The sequence below is a fragment of the Emydura macquarii genome, unplaced genomic scaffold, assembly GCF_026122565.2.
Source record: "Emydura macquarii macquarii isolate MOO-44397 ecotype Brisbane River unplaced genomic scaffold, CSIRO-AGI_Emac_v2 contig_1644, whole genome shotgun sequence".
NCBI classification, from domain to species: Eukaryota; Metazoa; Chordata; order Testudines; family Chelidae; genus Emydura; species Emydura macquarii.
Window position 1 is genome coordinate 13,332,081 of NW_027131781.1, and position 18,000 is coordinate 13,350,080.

The following is an 18,000-nucleotide window of genomic DNA, read 5'->3' on the forward strand; positions in this document are numbered from 1 at the left end:
CACCACAATCCACATATCAAGCCTGAACTACAGTAGTTACACCACCTTCCAGGCCAGAATGCAAGGATAAAGTAAGCCTCACTGAAAAATTCTTTGAGTCATTTGGATCCTTGCCCACTAAATCTTGAAATGAAAGATTCCTTCAGAAGGAAAGATCTTAGATGGGCACCTTCTTTTCCTGCTTTCTCTCTATTTTTGGGGGATCATTACAGGCTGCGGGTCAGTGGAGTGTTCACCATATAAACCCAGGAGATTTATGTACATAAACACCATGTTATTCTCTCACATCCAATAGTAGTAGAAGTCCCCTCCTTCCCCCTCTCCTTGCTTACTGAGGATTTTCTAATCATTGAGGATTATTCTTCTCATTTGCAGAGGAAATTACAGTTCTCTCTCAAATCTCTTTAGTTCACCTACCTGCAGATATTTCAGCCCACTCCCATGTTTTAACAAAGAAGAGTTAGAATAAAGAGACACTACAAACTTGAAAAGTAATATGCCATATCTCCAGCTGAAAATTGTGTGTCTATTATTATTACAAGAAACACCCTAAAATTCCAGAATAGAAAGCTGTAAAATTAAAAAAAAACAAACAAACAAAAAAAAAGTTTATCTTTTTTCCCCACACTGTTCATTTGGCAGCTTCTTGTCTACAGCTTCCTTCACTGTTCTGTTCTTGGTGCACGACCTTCCCTACTTGAACTAGGAATATTATGCCTCATGCTTCAGAGCATTAGCTAAACATCAGCTCGGTTCATGAAGAAATTCCCCCAATGGCATCATATTAGCAAGCAAGGTGCATTGTGGTTGGTCCATATCTTAGCCTGAAGCAGAAGGAATTGTCCACTTTTGGAGAGAGGATATTTTCATGTGGTTATCTTTCTGTTTCACAGAGACTAGAAACCACTTATATTAAAGGGACACGGGCAGCTTGATTTTTTTTTTTAAATCATTTTTCAGTTAGTGCACGTATTAAATAGCAATCTTTTAAGTGTATGTGTGTGCGCACGGACGTGCATATTTTTCCGCTTTCTTGCTTGTCTTTTTGGGTGGCTCCAAGAGCAACAAACAAACTCAGCGCTGCCCCTTTTCCCAACACCTCCTCTTCATTCACACTTAAGTCTGCTGCCTCTTCAGTTTCAGCTCTGCTACTGCGGTTATTGGCAAGCAGGGCTGGAGATGCCATTTGTAGCTCATAAACTATTCTAATCTATTTCAGAAAGCTTCCTCTTACTTCTCTTGGTAGTCTGCATCAGTACGTTCAATCAGTCAATCAGACTCTGTACAAAAGCAGTATTTGGGGGGGGGGGGGGGTTAAACCACATTTCTCTGTCAATGAGCACCCCCTGAAGGACAGGGAACAGTAATGAGGGGCCCTTCTGGCCTCCTCTGTCTTTAGCCTTGGCAGCAAGGTAAACCTGAGCATGCACAGGGCTTTCCTTACCACCAGTGGCATACCAGGCGGGGGGCAGCGGGGCTAGGCCCCCAGCCGCCGTCCTGTGGGGGGGGGGGAAAGGAGGGCGCCAAACTGGCCCTTCACGACACACAGGGGATGTGGGGCGCCATCCCTTCCAGTGTCCCCCACCCCCTTCACGTCGTGAAGGGCCGGCCTTCCCACCAGGCCAGAGAATGAGGCCGTCTCGTTTGAGCCAGTGCCAGGCTAGAGGGCTGGAGCAAGAGAGGCAGGCATTGCGTGGCGGGTAAGTGCAGGGGTAGGGGGCACAGCCAAGCCTGCCTTTGTGCCTCCCCCCCAGGCCTCATGATCCTCCCTGCAGGTACAAACCCCCCCCTCCTGAGGGCAGCTAGAGGGTGGTGCCGGGACCCCTCCTGCCTTGTGGAGAGCCATGGTCCACCACTACTTACCACACTGGGTGATGTTCATCTCCTGCAGGGGAATGACAACAGCCTCCATGTTCATGCAGTACAGCTCCTGGCTCTGCAGGTTCGCGTCACCCTTCTCCTGCCAGAGCTGGATCCAGCGGATGTCACAGCTGCAGTTAAAGAGGTTTCTTTCGAGTTTCCTACAGGCAAAGAGAATGTGAGAAACAAGGGGTGAGGTCAAATGGGTTACCGCTGTTATCTGGCTCTCCGTGGAAGAGCTGCCAATTGTAAGACACAAGGGTCATCTTCGCCATGTGTCGCAAGGCTCACATGAGTCTCTATAGACTGGCAGAGATTATAGACTCCCCGGAGCAGCAAGGGGAGAAAAGGAGCTTGGTGGTGCAGCCGGTTACTATACTAGACTTTTGGCCTTGGAAACCAAGGTTCAAATGCCACCTCGGGACACAAAAGAAAACATTGTAAGCACTCTCAAAGCCAGACGGATATTTGGCTGGAGAGGGAGAGGGCAGGCAGACATGATGACAGAGTTTCAAGGGCAGAAAGAGTAAGGGCTGGAATAACAATGGATGCTGAGGTTTAGAATGGAATTGCATTGGTGGAAGCATGTGTGCGCACGCGTGTTGGACTGGAATAATACTGGGTTGAGCTAAAAGATAATCTCTACTACATGTTAGCCATATGGGACAGTTGTCGCTCACTTGTGTGCACTCTACACACAAACACACACACCCCCAATTCAGGCGTCTGGGTTTCACAGGAGTCCTGACATTTGACATCCATGTAACGCATTGAAAAGCCCCAGGACTACATGGTTGTCACCATGCTGAACATCATTGCCACCTAACACAACAAAGGAAGCAGGCTTGACTCCTTTCTCTTAAAGAAATATTTGTATCTTGTGTCATAAAATCCCAGTACGCCCCTTTTGGGAAGTGTGCTCAATAAAGCTGGCAGCTCTTGTCCTTAATATTGCCTCTTACTGTAATAAAACGAAGCTGCTGGTGATCTAGGACACCAGTTAACACACAGAGTATCATGCATTTTAATTGAATCAAACAGTGCTGTGCTGGGACCCACTGACCTGGCTGGGAGGGAGCTCTGTCTTTAATAGACTTCACTGAAAACACACTTGCACATGTTTTATATACAGATAATTTTATTATTATTGATTTTCTAGCCTATTAACCATTTTGTTTACATTTTTAAAAAAAACCCTTGCCATTCCCCTCGGAGACGTGAGGTCTTTTGTTCCTAAAGGGGGATGTTAACCCAGCCCTGCTTGGCTGGAAAGATGGCCACTGGGATAAGAACAGGGGGCTATTGGAGGATGTAACATGGAGAAATATGAGCGAGGATGTGACATACCAGGGTACAATCCAGACTAGTGGGGGGCTGTGTCACCCTGGCCCTTCACAAAGCCATGCTGCTGTAGCCTCCACCCTGGGCTGCTCACAAACTGCCTCCACCCTGTGAGGCACTCCCAGCTATGTCTGTGTGTGCTGCAGCCAGCCAGCCAGCCAGACCTTGGCTCTCACCAGCAGTGGCTATATTACAAGGCTGACCCCAACACACCCTCGGTATCAGATCGTCCCCCAGAAATGTACGTCTTGCACTGCCCAGCCCTTTCCTGGACAGTACAAATATATTAAGTCCATTCTTCCTTTAAAGGAGTAATATGCTATCGTATTACCTTAAATAGTTAACCAGACACTTCAACTTTAATACACTGGATTAAATAAAACACTAAAACAAGTTTATTAACTAGACAGATTTTAAACGAGTACAAGTAATGGGGCACGAAAGTCAGAAACGGTTACAAGAAAAATAAAGAAAAAATACTTACTGGTGCCTAACCTAACCTAACTGGATTCAATTCAAAGCAAAGTTTTCTCACCACATGCTTTCAGCAGTCTTACTGAGCAAACTCTTTAAGTCAGGACCCCTCTTCCAGAGTCCAACTGTTGCTTCCTTTGTCTTTTCAGGTGCAATGAATGTGATGGGCAGGGAGAGACAGAGGGGTCTTGGTCTGTCTGCCCCTTCTTTTTATAGTCCTGTCCCCCCTTTGAGAAGCATTTGCAGTTGGGAGCAAGGCAACAGGCAGAGTCTGTGTGGAAGGAAACTCCATGCGGTTTCTTTGCAAAGATGTAAATTTTTTGTCCCTGCCCCCTTTCCTGCCAAAGAATGACCACTTAGCAGGTAATGCTCCATCAGCCTTGCTTACACCTGGCTGAGGCATCATCTTGCCCTTTATCTCTGTGTCTGGCCACTCCCTAGACTTATCTGGAAAACATACTTTTAGCCATGATCTCAGCTTATGTTTATAACTTCACGTATACTGCTACTATGTGCATTTTGCCATGACATTATTCATCAGCAAATGACGAGTTTTTAAATGATACCGCACAAGGCATACCTTATACAAACATGATTACAACAGCCTGTAGGGTGTGAACACAGGGGTCTATTCTGTCACAGAGGGTCTTCAGGACTCAGCCAGAGACACAACAGAATTCCCCAGCACAGGCACAACTAAAAGCCAAGAGAAATCAGGAGGCACAGGAGTTGTAAAGTGCAGACTCAGCCAGCTGAAAATGGAAGGGTCCCTTCCAACTCTGAAGTTATGAAAGATTCAGCAAGAACAAAAACACCCCCACACACGACATCTACATCTTTGTTCCCCTGGGCACCAGAGGCTGGCTAAGCTGGTCCTGCCAGAGGCACTATGCCAGTACTCCTCTGGTTTCCTCCATCTTGTCCTGCAAAATTTAAATTTTCATTAAAAAAAAAAAGCTACATACCCCAGCAGCCACACACCGGATTCTGACGGCAGTGATAACGTTCCGAACGGGACCCACTACAGTACTGCTGAAGCTCTAAGTGCAAAGAGAGATGGAAACTTCCCCCCCCATTTTCTCAAAAGATCTTGATCCTGAAACCGGGCAATGTCCCTTTCAGTGTCCACATAGTTCGATACTCCACAGCTGATCATTTTCGTAGAAACATCCAGCTCAATTTGGACAGTAGGAAGCATGTCAGGACTAGCCCTCTTCTCCCCTCACAAGAACCTACACCCTTTAAAATACAGATTCAAGAAACTTACACAAGACAAAAATTGGGGACCTATTAGCAATCTAGCAGGAAAAGGCTGAGAAAAGACAGGACCAGTCCCAGGGATTTGGGGGCACATAGTACCCCGCACTGCATGACTAAAGCACCCTGCCCCAGCAAAATAGGCCTTGAACTCACTGCCTCATGGCTGTGGAGCTGCAGTCCACACTCCCCTTGATACATAGGAACCTCCCATCAGTGCGAGGGGATGTCAGCCATGTGCAGGGAGGGGAGGTCACATGATGCTGGCAGAGCTGTGGGACGGCAGGTGGTCAGGAGTTCTGGGCTCTGCTAACAGCAGGTTTGCTAACGTGAGTTACATTCTGGGGCTCGGAAGAGAGGAGGGGAAGGCTAGAAGAGGGGGAAAATCTGTTCTACTGGAAACATGGCCCTGAAATCAGGTTGCCTGCGAGAGCTGCCCTCACAACACTTCAGGGGCAGATCTGTAAGTAACAGAGTGCAGTCTCCCCGGCCCATGCATAATTCATGAAGCCCCATGAATAATACAGGAGCAGCACACTTCAGGGTAGAATTTACCAACAACCTGCCCCCAAGTCAGTGATGTAACTCCCCCTAATCGAGGCACCCAGGGGACCTTTTGCACAAATTAACTCCACTCATCGACTGGACACGCTGAGTGCCATCAGCAGCTGGCACTTTGCCACTCTGGGGACAGGGCTGCTTTTTAGATAGATCTATTGATTTTGCTCTATTTATGCTTTTCCCAAAAGCGCTCCTGGCATGCTGGAGACACCCGCTCCCCTCGCTTTGAACCCATGCTGCCAGGCCAGCTGAGTCACAGGAAGGGGAAGATACGTTCTCTATGTTACAGACAGGGATTCCGACACCCAGGCTGTTCTGCTGCTGCACTCACTCCCCTGTGCATAGTAACTGAAACATGCTTCTTTCTAGCAAAAGTCTACAGGACTCCCGTTGTTTTTGCTGTATACAGACTAACATGGCTACCCCTCTGGAATGCTTCTTTCTGCTGCTCACTCAGCTTCATGCCAGGGCCCTATTGAGACGCAGGGCTCCTGCCTGATCATTACAACAATGCACCTAAGAGTAGCATTCCCTTCTGTTCTATTCCCCACAGCTACTGTAGCCCATGGATAGTCTCCGATAAAGAGTCAATCTTTGCCATCAGGGCAGAACAGGGAGGTTCTCTGACTCACCTGAAACGTGCCATGCACCCCAGTGGGGTGTGAAAAACAATCATTTCTCTGCAAGAAAAGGATTATAGTTGCCCAGCTTGGCTACTACAGTGGTAGGATACCTGCTGCGCTGGCCAGCGTTCCAGAGATAACTCAGCCACCAGGCCACCCAGCATTCCAGCTACAGTGCTTACCAATAAAAAGGCAGTACTTGCTGGGAGTAGTACTTGAGATTAACGGAGCTTTCTCCCTATGTGCGAAAAGGAAACAGCTCTGGCAACAGCATGGTACCTATTGGCACATGTTGATTTTTCAATGGCAACCACTGTATGTCCAGCAAGAAGGCACCCACTAGGACGCCTAATGTCCCAGATCCAATCTCAGCCCAAGAGACAATTTACTCCAATGCCATTATCAGGCTTTAAGATGACAAGAGGATGGAAGAAACTGCAGCTTTATGTGACAAGAATCATAGAAAAGTCAGGCTGGAAGGGACCTCACGATGTCATCAAATCCAGCCCCCTGTGCTGAGGCAGGACCAAGTAGACCTAGACCATCCCTGACAAGTATTTGTCCAACCTGTTCTTCCAAACCTCCAATGATGGGGATTCCACAACCTCCCTTGGAAGCCTATTCCAATGCTTAACTATCCTTACAGATGGAAAGTTTTTCCTTATATCTAATCTAAATCTGCCTTGCTGGAGATACTTCCAGTACTTCTTGTCCTACCTTCAGTAGACATGGAGAACAATTGATCAGAGTCCTCTTTATAACAGCCCTTCACATACTTGAAGACTGTTATCAGGTTACCTCCGCCCCACCAGTCTTCTTTTCTCAAAACTAAATCATGACCAGATGGGTTTTTTTTTAACTTTTCCTCAGAGGTCAAGTTTTCTAAACCTTCCATCATTTTGTTGCTGTCCTCTGGACTCTCTCCAAATTGCCCACATCATTCTTAAAGTGAGGCCCGCAGAATGGAAGCATCAGAGGTGTTAGTACCAGAATGACGAAGGGATGCATGACCATCACAGAAAGAAAAGCTACCCTCCTTGTGAGGCTGCAACTTAGAGAGGGAGCACATTTCCTCCACAACTGCGGTCCCTTTCCTCAGCCGCCTCTGGAAGTTAATTTCACTTAGTTGCTGCCATATGCTTAACAGCCGTATCGGAGCTGCAGCAAGATCTAAATGCTGAGAATTCTCTCTCATGAGATGTATTCGGCACATTTTACTCCTGGAAAGGACAAGAAGATTCAAAGGGCATTTTAACTTGTATAGTCAGGCTGGAGGTATTCCCAGCCCACTGCCAGGCTCAGACTTAACACGACTCATCTTCAGGAAGTCCCATGTGAATACACATGAATGGCATGTAATGCAATCCCACGCTTGTACGGCGGGAAGGCTCTAGGTGGCCAGGAGATTGGAGGGGCACCTAGGAAGAAGATCTCAGAAATATACGCAGCAGCAGTTAGCAAGGAGAAAGTCAGCAAAGGATGCCTAGTCCCTGTCTACACTAAGTGGAAAGGTGCTGGTCGGAACACCTGTGGCTCACCCCCCTATACTCCAGCACAAATAACTGCCCTCACAGATGCAACACAATCCCAGCTGTAACACTGGGAATAAGGGCTCTAGTTGAGCTTCAGCCACAACAGAGCAGCTTCCAATGATTTTTCCCCAGCATGGAACAGAAACTGCAAGTGCTGCAGCTGACTGGTTCAGCCAAGCCTCCGAACCCCATCACACAATGCAGGGCCTAGACCAGTGGTTCTCAAACTTTTTGGCTGGAGGGTCACAGATATCATTTTTACAACCCTGAAGGGCCAACAGTTTCCGCCAGCAGCCCCCCCACCCCTCCTTTTCCACTGCAGCCAAATGGGTCCCCCTGGTTGCAGCAGGCAAACCGCACACATCCTGTAGCCCCATGCGCTCCACCCGGGTCCCTAGGCAGCGGCTCCTTTCTGCAGCCAGGGGAACAGGAGATCAGTGCTCCCCTCCCTCTGGCTCCAGCCGGGACCTCTGCACCTAGGGACACAGGCAGAGCGCTTTGTCATGCTCCCTGCTACAGCCGGGGGAGGGTGCGCTGATCTCCCATCCCCCTGGCTGCAGCAAGGAGTCTTCCCTGTCTTTTAGCTCCAGGGAAACAGGCTCTGCCTGGGTCCTTAGGCAGCAGCTCCCTTCTGCAGCCAGCGGGAGGAGAGCAGCGGGCCACTTTGGAAGACCCCACAGGCCACTTTTGGCCCATCAGTCATGGGTTGGGACCCCCTGGCCCAGATCCTTTGGGCATTACCCCCGAGGCCATGCTCCCAACACCAGCAATGAGCATGGAGATGCACAGCCCTCCCCTCCCCCCGAATGCTCTGGGATGACCATGGTTTCGCATGCGTGATCACCTCAGAACTCTTCTCTCACGAATAACGCAGCTGCGTGGGGCATGCCAAACACTGACAGCCTGCCACTGCTTCTGCAAGCTCACTACACGATCCCCCAGGTGAAGTAAACGTGCCTGTAGCAAAGTTCCTAACCAGCAGATTTGGGCCTTTTTTCCCCACTGTCTGCTTTTGGGGGGGTCTTCTAAAATTAAGGCTGAGGTTTTGTATGCTTGTAGCTTAAAGCACTCTCCCAGGTAGGGACTCTGACTCTGCTTTGTTGAGCCTCAAAGTGAATCAGAGTGTCCAGCAAAGAAGGAAAAATATCTCGCTTCATCAATTCAGAACCCCTGGTGGCAAGGAATGGAACCAGAAGGGGAGATTTAATCTACAGAGCGAGGCATGGTTTCTGGTTGCTGAATTAGTCCTCTGCACCCCAGCAGGGAAGCACCTCTTGTGTATCGCTAGCTCCATTAGCGTGACTGTCGGTGGCAATAAGTCCTCGAGCAACAGACACATGTGAAATTAACTTGTGCTCATGATATTAGCAGAGACCCCGCTGAGCTCCATCAGCACCGACACCTCTCGCAATGGCACTATGGAAATGTATTGCCGGGCAATGAGGCAGCTACAGATGGCGTTAGAAGGACTGAAGGTCTGGGTGCAGGAGGAGGTGCCCATAAGGCCAAGGTTTTATAAAATGAAAGATGCGACTGAATCAAAGAAGGTTTGGCTCTCTCGCTGCCTTGGGAAGGTCAGTTTTTTGAGGCAGGTTTTTTCCAAAACTCACCTGAAATGTCAGCCCCCGGCTCTCCAAGGGCATGACAGAGGAATCCAGCTGTGACCTCTGGATAACAAGGGCCGTAAGTCCCATGCTTATGAGCTGTTGCATGTTTCTGAGGCTTCCCCGAGCTCAGCACACTACAGGCTCACAAGAGTGGCACATCCTCTGACTGGAAACCTGCCATTCAAGGTCAGCCTGAGCCTGTGAGAGCTAGGGGTTGACTCACCACAAGCCATCCCCAGACATGGCTTTTTCCAGGAGTGGAGAATGTACATTTTGGTACCAAACCTCTTGTTTCTCAAGTCCCAATGGTGATGGCTGAACAGGATTTGATCAGGACTTTCCTTTGTAATGTGTTGTATTGTATTCATACAAAGTCATCCTGTCCTAAAAGGGAACAGCCATATGTTTGATGCCAAGAACCAGTTGCTCACTCCCTGCGCCAGCAGGAGTTGGGAACATGTAGAAATCATCAGTAGGAGATGGCCTCTTGCACGGCCTCCTAGATAACAGTCAGCAGGGGAGAAGGTTGGCTTTGGCCAAAGAAAAAGAAGCCCTGGCCTGCAAAAATCTACACATTCCAACAGTAAGGTTGTTGCCTCTATGGCTACACAGCAGGCATCAAGCCACTGAAGCCTGGAGTTCCTCAGGAAATTCCCACGTCAGCGAGATCTCACAGGGCAGCATGATCCTCATGTTACTATTTCAGCTTTATCTCCTCTTCAGTGTTTGCTGAATGGCTGTGTCAGGCCTTACATTCCCTAGCCCTGTCTATTACATGCCACGTCCACTGCAGTGCCTCTCTCCCGTGCCTCCCTGTCACAGTTTCAGGGTAACTACACCTGCATTGCCCTCTCCATGTCCCTCGAGGGCTCCCAGCTGCAACCTTTCCTGGCCAGAGACCTGCATCTCACTCCCTTCTGACCGAGACTTCTGAGACTGCACAGCTCTCTGATCTACATGGATATCCTCAGCAAGCCAGTCTGCCTACATGGCCATGCCTGCGCTTTGCTCTCTCCCCCAGGACTATGAGCAATGTGTTGCCAGCAGCAATAAGTTACCGCACAGCTCCTTCTAAGTAAGCACGTTTATTCTTAAAAGCTAAAGTATTACAAAGAAAGCATATAAAAAACACAGTAAAAGAACCTACAGGCATACTAAAAGCTGACCAGGGTCACCCCAACTCCAACCTACGCTCTGGCAGCTGTCAGTCCTGGAAACCCCATAGCTGGGTTTTCCCTGTGGTCATATCAATCTTTAGATCAGCAACCAGAACAAAAGCTAGGCAGATCAGCTATTTCGTCATACAGCTCAAGCTTTTGATCTTCAGTCAAAAGGCTGGGTTCTTGCAAAACCACAGTTGTGCCAATTGCATTAAACACTCCCCAGGGATTTCCCAGGAAACCCGTTTAACACGTAGTGTTCGAAATAGCCCATGCTTGTCTGGCACATTTCAGTACAGTCAGTTGAACTCTTTACACTTCCCAGGTCTCACATCTGTCACATCCCACCATTTCCAAAGTTTACCATTTGCTCCACTGCTTTCAGCTGGCCCCCAGGGGGCATCTTTGCCTGCACAGCCATTTCTGCCTCTTGATGCCCTGAAAAGCTAACACTCATTTTTGCCTGGTTATGTTCAAGTGACAAGTCTCCTCCTACCAGCTGGGGCTGCCTACTCTGCCGGCTGTCCTCTCACTAACCACCGCTCCATCTTTGGCCGTGAGCAGCAGCAGCTGTTGCCATTAGAAGGCCAGCTTGTCCCCATCTCATCTTCCTATTTTCCCATCGCTCTGGAGGATAGCACACATCATGCTAACATGTGTTCTTGTGTCTTCTGTAATATTTCTCCTGCCTCCCCAAGGCCTTACAGAGCTCATACTGCTCAACCTGCCTTTCTCACGCTTGCTGTCTCTCTGCATCTTTCTTCTCTTTTCATTACTTTATTTCTTTCAAGAGAGATTTGGCTCACCTTCAGGTTCTCATCCAACATCATGCTGCAGCTTTCTCTGTAGCCTCCACCAGTATTACACCATTCACCTTGTGTGGACCGTGTATTCCATCCCCCTGCCAAGCCCCGTAACCACATCTTGTAGCTTGACATGACATAACTGTCTTCTACTTACGGATCCTCCTAGGATTTTTAAATGTTATTTTTCTCCTTGTCCATCAGTCATTAACCTCTCCCCAGCCTGCTGGAGATTTATTCCTCATTGCACTGATCTTGCCCTCTGAGCTTCAGGGCTCAACGCTGCATGAAATATATTTATTCAGTTCACTCTTTCCCCCTCACTCTCTAGCATCTTTGCATTCTTGATTATTCAGCCTTGTAGTTTGATCTCCACCCCATTTCAGTCTTCTCTCAGCCACACCTCGAGTTCTGTAGAACCCATGCCAGCCTCATTCCTATCCCCAAGGAGGTGCTCAAAGCACACTTCCCACAACACTGGATCTCTAATGGGCATCTAACAAACATTCCCCCTCCCTCTTCCAGACTTCCTGGAGCATCCCTGCCCTGTCTTACTGCTGACCACCAGCCTGACCGTTGCCCAGCTGGACGGAAAGTTGTTGGTGAGCAGGATCCCATCTAGAAACCTCTGATGAGAAGCATCATAGTCAGAGGGCTGTGGAATTTGTTCATCAAGGATCTGAACTGTCTGCTGATTCTGACTCAGCTCAAAGGAAGACATCCCTCATTGGCATAACAGAGGCCCTTTCTCTCGATTCCGGGACATGAAAGAGTTAACCCCTATGGGTTTCACTTTAGGAGCCACTGGGATGGCTGGAGCAGCCCACACATGGGAGTTAAAACTTTCCCAGCACTGGAAGAGCCCAAAGCTTTATCCATCTATAATTCTTAAGGGACAGCGAACACCACATCTCTTCATAAAGGCAATGCCAATTCCCTCCATCTCATTAATATTTTCATCCCCCGCAACTTCCTCCATGTTGCATCTCCCACCAGCCCAGGCTCACTACCTCCTAGAAAACCACTCTGCAAGTGGCTCCAAAAGGAACCAGGCTGTTTACACCACTTCCCTTCTCCTCCTTCATACTGCTCACTGGATCATCAGCCGACAGAGTAAGGATGATAGATATGGTCATGAATTACACTGCTGCCACAACATGAAGCCAACTTAACCAGATCCAAATTCCTGATGTAGGACAAGAAAGACATTTCTTGGCTATATTTTGCTGCCCTAGTCTGAAGAATCCTCAGCCTTCATCACTGCTGGTGTTGGCCTGATGTGGGATTATAGACATGGGATACACTTGAAGTGCAATATAACCAAATGGGACAGAACCATTGGAAAACAAATTAATATTGAGAATATTCACACTGATCTGCAGCACACCCCTATTCTAGCTTTGACTCCAAAGATTTCTGCACCCCAAGCTTGGTATGCAGCACCCCATTATTCCAGACCTGGCCTCTCCCACTCTGCCAAAGCACCTCAGTCCTAAGCGGCAGCCCCCGTTGCTCTCCCATTCCTGGGCCTCTCTTGGCTAGAAACCACTCATCTGAATTGTGCCAGATGGTGCAGTGAGAAAAAATGGAAACCAAAGACGATAAGCCACTCACCTCTTTTAAACTTGTAACCTGAGCCAGGATTTGGAACTGATTTGAGCTGCAATCAGTGCAGAGACAAATTCCAAAGCCAGCGTTTTAACTCTGCAAGCCAGATTCCCACCATATGGGTGTTTCTTTATATTCTAATATCACTATTAGTATTTTTCATTTAACAATTTGACAGAAATAAAATGCACTGCAGTAACAGCGGTGATAACACATTTACTCCCACTTGAGAGACTGTCATTATTCTTTCATAAGTCACTTCTAGCTTACAGCTATATTGATCACAGGTGAGGATGAATGGGATATCTCATCATCCTCTGGGATAAATCCTACATATTTTTTTTTATGTCCACTGAACAACTATTTCTAAAACTCAACAAAACAGGTCACCAGGGTAGTGCTCCATTGATTTCATGTCCACTTACTCTTCAGACGCAGCGGAAAATGCTTTATCAATAATTCAGTGGGCTGCAGCCCTCCCCAGGAGAAAGAGTAGCCTATCTCCCATACAGGATCTGGCAGATGCCTTGGTTATTCAAGAAATGTGGAGTCACCCACCATTACAGCCAGCATCCCTTACAAAACGCACCCATCCACACTTGGATGACTTATCCCATACAACCAACCATAGCCTGCAAATGAATGGGACTGGAGGACATTCCCCATCTCACAGGACCCGGCCCTGAAGGAGGTCCACTCAAAATCTGGCCTAGCATTTAGCTAACCAATTATAAACCCAGAAATGGTTTTATCCTCAGTCCCAAACATCAATTCACAAGATGTTATGAAGTTACCAGAGAAGCAGCTCTGCTCTGGTGCTGCCATGCCCCGGAACCCCTTCCAGAATTCACTCTGCCCTCTGGAATTTTAGATAATTATTCACACTCTTGTATCAGAGGTTTCAAAACTGATCTTTTGGGGGAAAAATACTCATAACCACCTCCTCCTTTTATTACCCCCACTCTCCACCTCCCAGGAGATCCCTCCAGGATGGAACTTACAGTTCAAAAAGTCTCAGTGTCTGGAAGAGCTGCCATGACAGCGTAGTGAGCCGGTTACCGGAGAGGTCTCTGAAAATTAACAAGAGAAAGAATTCATGGTCAATAATTCCCTCTGCACCAGACCCTACTGGGTTCCTCAGAGCTCCTCATTTTTCTCTACAGTTTACCGCTCCAGGGAGGCTAGCACATAGTCAAAGGCTCCAATTTAATGTTTAGCAAAAATATTTTAATGAGACTGAATGTGGAAAGACGACTTCCTTCCTTTTTGATTTTCTGAATATGAAAACAAACAAAACAATCGCCTGCAACCAGGTCTGAGAACCAGAAAGGGAACCAGCTACAAATAAAGGAAAACTGCTCAGTCTGGTTCCACTCTCCAAACTCAAGTGAAATGCAAGAGATAAACAAACTGCATGGTGAGAAAAATGCCTAATGATAGTCTAAAGTGTCAACAGTTAACACATAGAAGGGAAATTTTAAATAGACAGGATTTGTATATTAACAGTATCCCATTAGGTCCTGCATAACACACTCCGAAAGGGGCTGCTGCTATAGCAACTAAGAGCAACGACCCCCTAGAACTCCTGAACTACAAAAGTGTGACCTCTTTTCTCTCTGGCAACATTTTGCAAACAAGTGCCTGTGTCTACAGAGTCAAGTAAAAGAATGAAAGAGACAAAAAGGAGGAGGATAAAAAAAGAGTTGGAGACAGGAGATACAGCAAACAGGGGTCAAAGACTAGCTCTAAGAGACAGACTATGAGGAAGAGAAAGACAGACAGACACACAAACACATACACACAGATGGAAGGGTAGCCTGTATTTTATTTTATTATATTATATATTATATTATTATTATCATCATTATTAATTCATTTTAAGATGAAGAGAAAAAGAAAGAACCTAAATTTTGTAACAGGCAAAATGTTCAATGGATCCTCAACCCACATTCAAAAATTAGACCTCACAGTTTTGCACATCCCAGCTACACACCTGGCAGCCCAGTCTAGACACACAAATTCAGCTCAGACAGGCAAGTTGAAGTTTTTGCACCTACAATAACTTGAGCATGAAAAACCCCAGCTGCAGAAACTAGGGGCAAAAGCGTCAAACCATTAATCATCAGCGTAAGTGAACCAAAGCCGTCTCCTAATTAGAGTCCAATTAACTCTGCTTTCTCCTCTTCCCAACCGCACTCCCATTTTACAGCAAGAACCAAGAGGTAGGGGTGGATCACAGGTGACCCTTGCGTTTGGTCTCCATTTAGAAGTTTAGCAATAAACTTCTGTGACCCCTGAAGCCATTGTCTGGCCTTTTAAGTCACACCCTTGCACAGTGAAGCCTGAGACCTGCGATCCCACCCTGATTGCAGAGACAGCAATACCTGCCCAGGAGAATCTTTAGTCAGGTAATACATTCCTCCAGTGCTGATAGTGTGGGAGGAAGCCAGCTCCATCGCCGCATGCCAGCAATGAACTTCCAGTGAACAAGATTTGCAGAGTAGAGCTGCTTCAGGACTTTCTTTACCCCTTCTCAGCAGTGGGGTTCTGCACCCTCATTAATCACCAATAGCCCCACTCTCCTGGAACTCTCTTCCTCCCATTAAAGCTCTGACCCTTTTCTGCCTCTCATGCCATCCAACCCCTTCCTCATCATCTAATTTCCCTCCCCTTTGCTGGCCCATCTGAATCATCATTGCCCTGGTCACCTATGCCTGGACAGGCATGGCAATTTATCAACTATGACAACGGTTTCTTGGCTGCAGAGATCATTCATGCTGTGACCTTGTTCACTGTGAATGGCAACGCAGAGCAAGAGACATGAACAAGAGACCCAGAGCCTCATTAAATCTGCAGCCAGCTAAAGAGGAAATATGGGGCAGAGGAGGAGGAGGCACGAAGGCAGCTACAGATGGCTACGTTTGCTATAGACCAAGCACCAAGATCCCCATTGGACTCACGGAAATAGGCTAAACAAGAGGCAGCATCAAGAGTAGACACAAGAGAGACACTGACTGTGGGTTTGATACCTGAGGGTGGCTGAAGGGTTTGTGCCACTAGATTCATTTGGCTATTCCTCTTCAAATAAGAAAGCAATATACAGTGAGGCCAGGAGTGTAGTGCTAAGGGCGTTTAAAGGGATGGGTCTTAGAAATCCAAAGTGATCTTTATTGGGTACAGGAGTCCCTGAAGGAATTTTACCTTTCCAGCTTGGAATAATTTTTCACAGTCTTCCTCACAAAGCCTCTGCAAATCTACCTGTTCTGTGTCTCTGCTCTTCTGAGACACCCTACTTAACAAACTGGCCTCTGCAACCCAACCTGCCTGAGAGATGCTGCAATAACAAACCAGGGTGCCCATCCAGCTCTCCTGAGAGAGTCAGGGGCAGATTCTAAGCCCTGCTCTATGAGACATGCAGCACAGAAGGCACCTAAGGGGGTGGGAGGGCAAATGTCGCTTTAAGCAGCCTCTCTGCCCTTCAGATTCTTGGCGGCATAGGTTAGAACAGTCCGAGGTGGTGCTTTAACTTAGGATAACCTCCCCTGAAGAGGTCAGATCTGGAATTCTGCAGTTGAAGCCCAGCAACATCTATGCGGCTTACAAGGAAAACCCTCCCAAATACGCTTCATTCACTTGGGTTGGGGGATAAACCCCACCCTGTGCCATGGTGTCATGCAGCTCTGTGGCGGTAATCCGAGGACACTGCTGCTTCAATAAGCTGTGGCTATGTGTCACGCTACATCATATTGCACATAAAGAACTGCAAACTGCAGGAATCTCACGGAGGCAACAAAGATCCCTCAATTCCCAATGCAGAAAACCTGGGTTTGTCTAAAAGGAAACACAGGGGCACGTCTACACTGGAAAGGTAAGTCGACCTATATTAGGTCGCCATACAGCCACCGCACTAATTACTGCTTTGGTGCATGTCCATACTACTCTTCTTGGATCAGTGGGGCGCATCCTCACCAGCAGAGCTTCCACCAATCTAAGAAGGGCAGTGTGGGGAGCTGAGAGCTGTGTAATTGACAAGACATCCAACAGCAATGTAAGTAACGCAGTGTCTACAAAGACGCTGCATCGCCCTAACTACACGGACATAAGCCTCACACCCCTCGTGGAGGTGAAGTTATGATGTCGATGTAGCAGGGCACTTACATCAGCGAGAAGAAGGCTGTAGCGTGGACACTGATATAACGAGGTCCACGTAAGCTGTCCTCATTGTGTAGTGTAGACCAGCCCTTACTGCTCAGCAAGCTGGGGTGTAAATCCACAACGCGCTAGCCTGCTGCATACTAACGGGCCATGTGGACCCAGCTACCACATGCTAAGAGTTCCATAGTGCACTTAAACCTATTACAGTTTCAATCAGCAGCAGATCAAACCCCATTACAGAACTCAGGGCACAGACGCAGAGTCCATACAGCCAGTTAATGCACAGCAGGCTAGCGAGCTGTAGGTTTACACCCCAGCTTGCCACGCACTCAGTCTCTATTTAGACAAGCCCACGGCTCCTACTTCCCATTCCGCTGTTACAGAAAGATTAGCCAGTAAATGCACTGCAGCCCCCCCCCCGCCGCAGAGAAAAGATGGGAGGGTGGAAAAGAGGTTGGCTGAGAGACAGATGTAGAAGAAAGGCAGACAGGGATTCAGAGGAGGGAGCACATCTTGCTGGAAGTGTCCTTTCACAAAGGTCATGTTTAGCTACATTAGGCAGAAATGTCAAGAGAAAATTGGATTCTGAAAGAGGAAAGAAAAAAAACAACAGGCTTTACACGCAAATAAGGAATCAAAAATAGCACAATCGTGTTATTACAATTTAGGGCAGGGAGAAACAGAGAGGGGGAATGGCTTCGCTAACGCGAGGCACTTTGCTTTTCTCGGCTTTTAGCCTCCCTCCTTCTAGAGAACAAATGAAGAGGAGACGCACTGTCATTGGTTCACATCTGGCAGGAAACGCAGTGACACTGTGGGCAACATCTGTAGGCGACTGTGGTCAGGGACACACACTCAGAATCTTTATCTGGGGAGTTGAAGAGAGATGCATGCCATGGGGGAGGCGTTGCTCAACAGAGGCAGATATGCACACTCTGGGGTGGGGTGAGTTGTGTAAGGTCCCTGATCCTGGAAGGTTTTTTTTTTTTTAAAACTATATTTTAAAAACATAATTAAGG

General features: G+C 47.6%; 1 protein-coding gene across 4 annotated transcripts in view; it reads right to left on the reverse strand.

Annotated features, from left to right (window-relative positions):
- Positions 1-18,000, reverse strand: part of NTRK3 (neurotrophic receptor tyrosine kinase 3) — a 297,966-nt gene that overhangs the window by 196,210 nt on the left and 83,756 nt on the right. For all 4 annotated transcript variants that reach the window (XM_067555657.1, XM_067555661.1, XM_067555659.1 and 1 more), the window contains exons 4-5: positions 13,828-13,896; positions 1,864-2,021 (exon numbers count right to left, since the gene is read on the reverse strand). In XM_067555657.1, the coding sequence (XP_067411758.1) occupies positions 1,864-2,021; positions 13,828-13,896 (227 nt within the window). The remainder of the gene's footprint in view (positions 1-1,863; positions 2,022-13,827; positions 13,897-18,000) is intronic.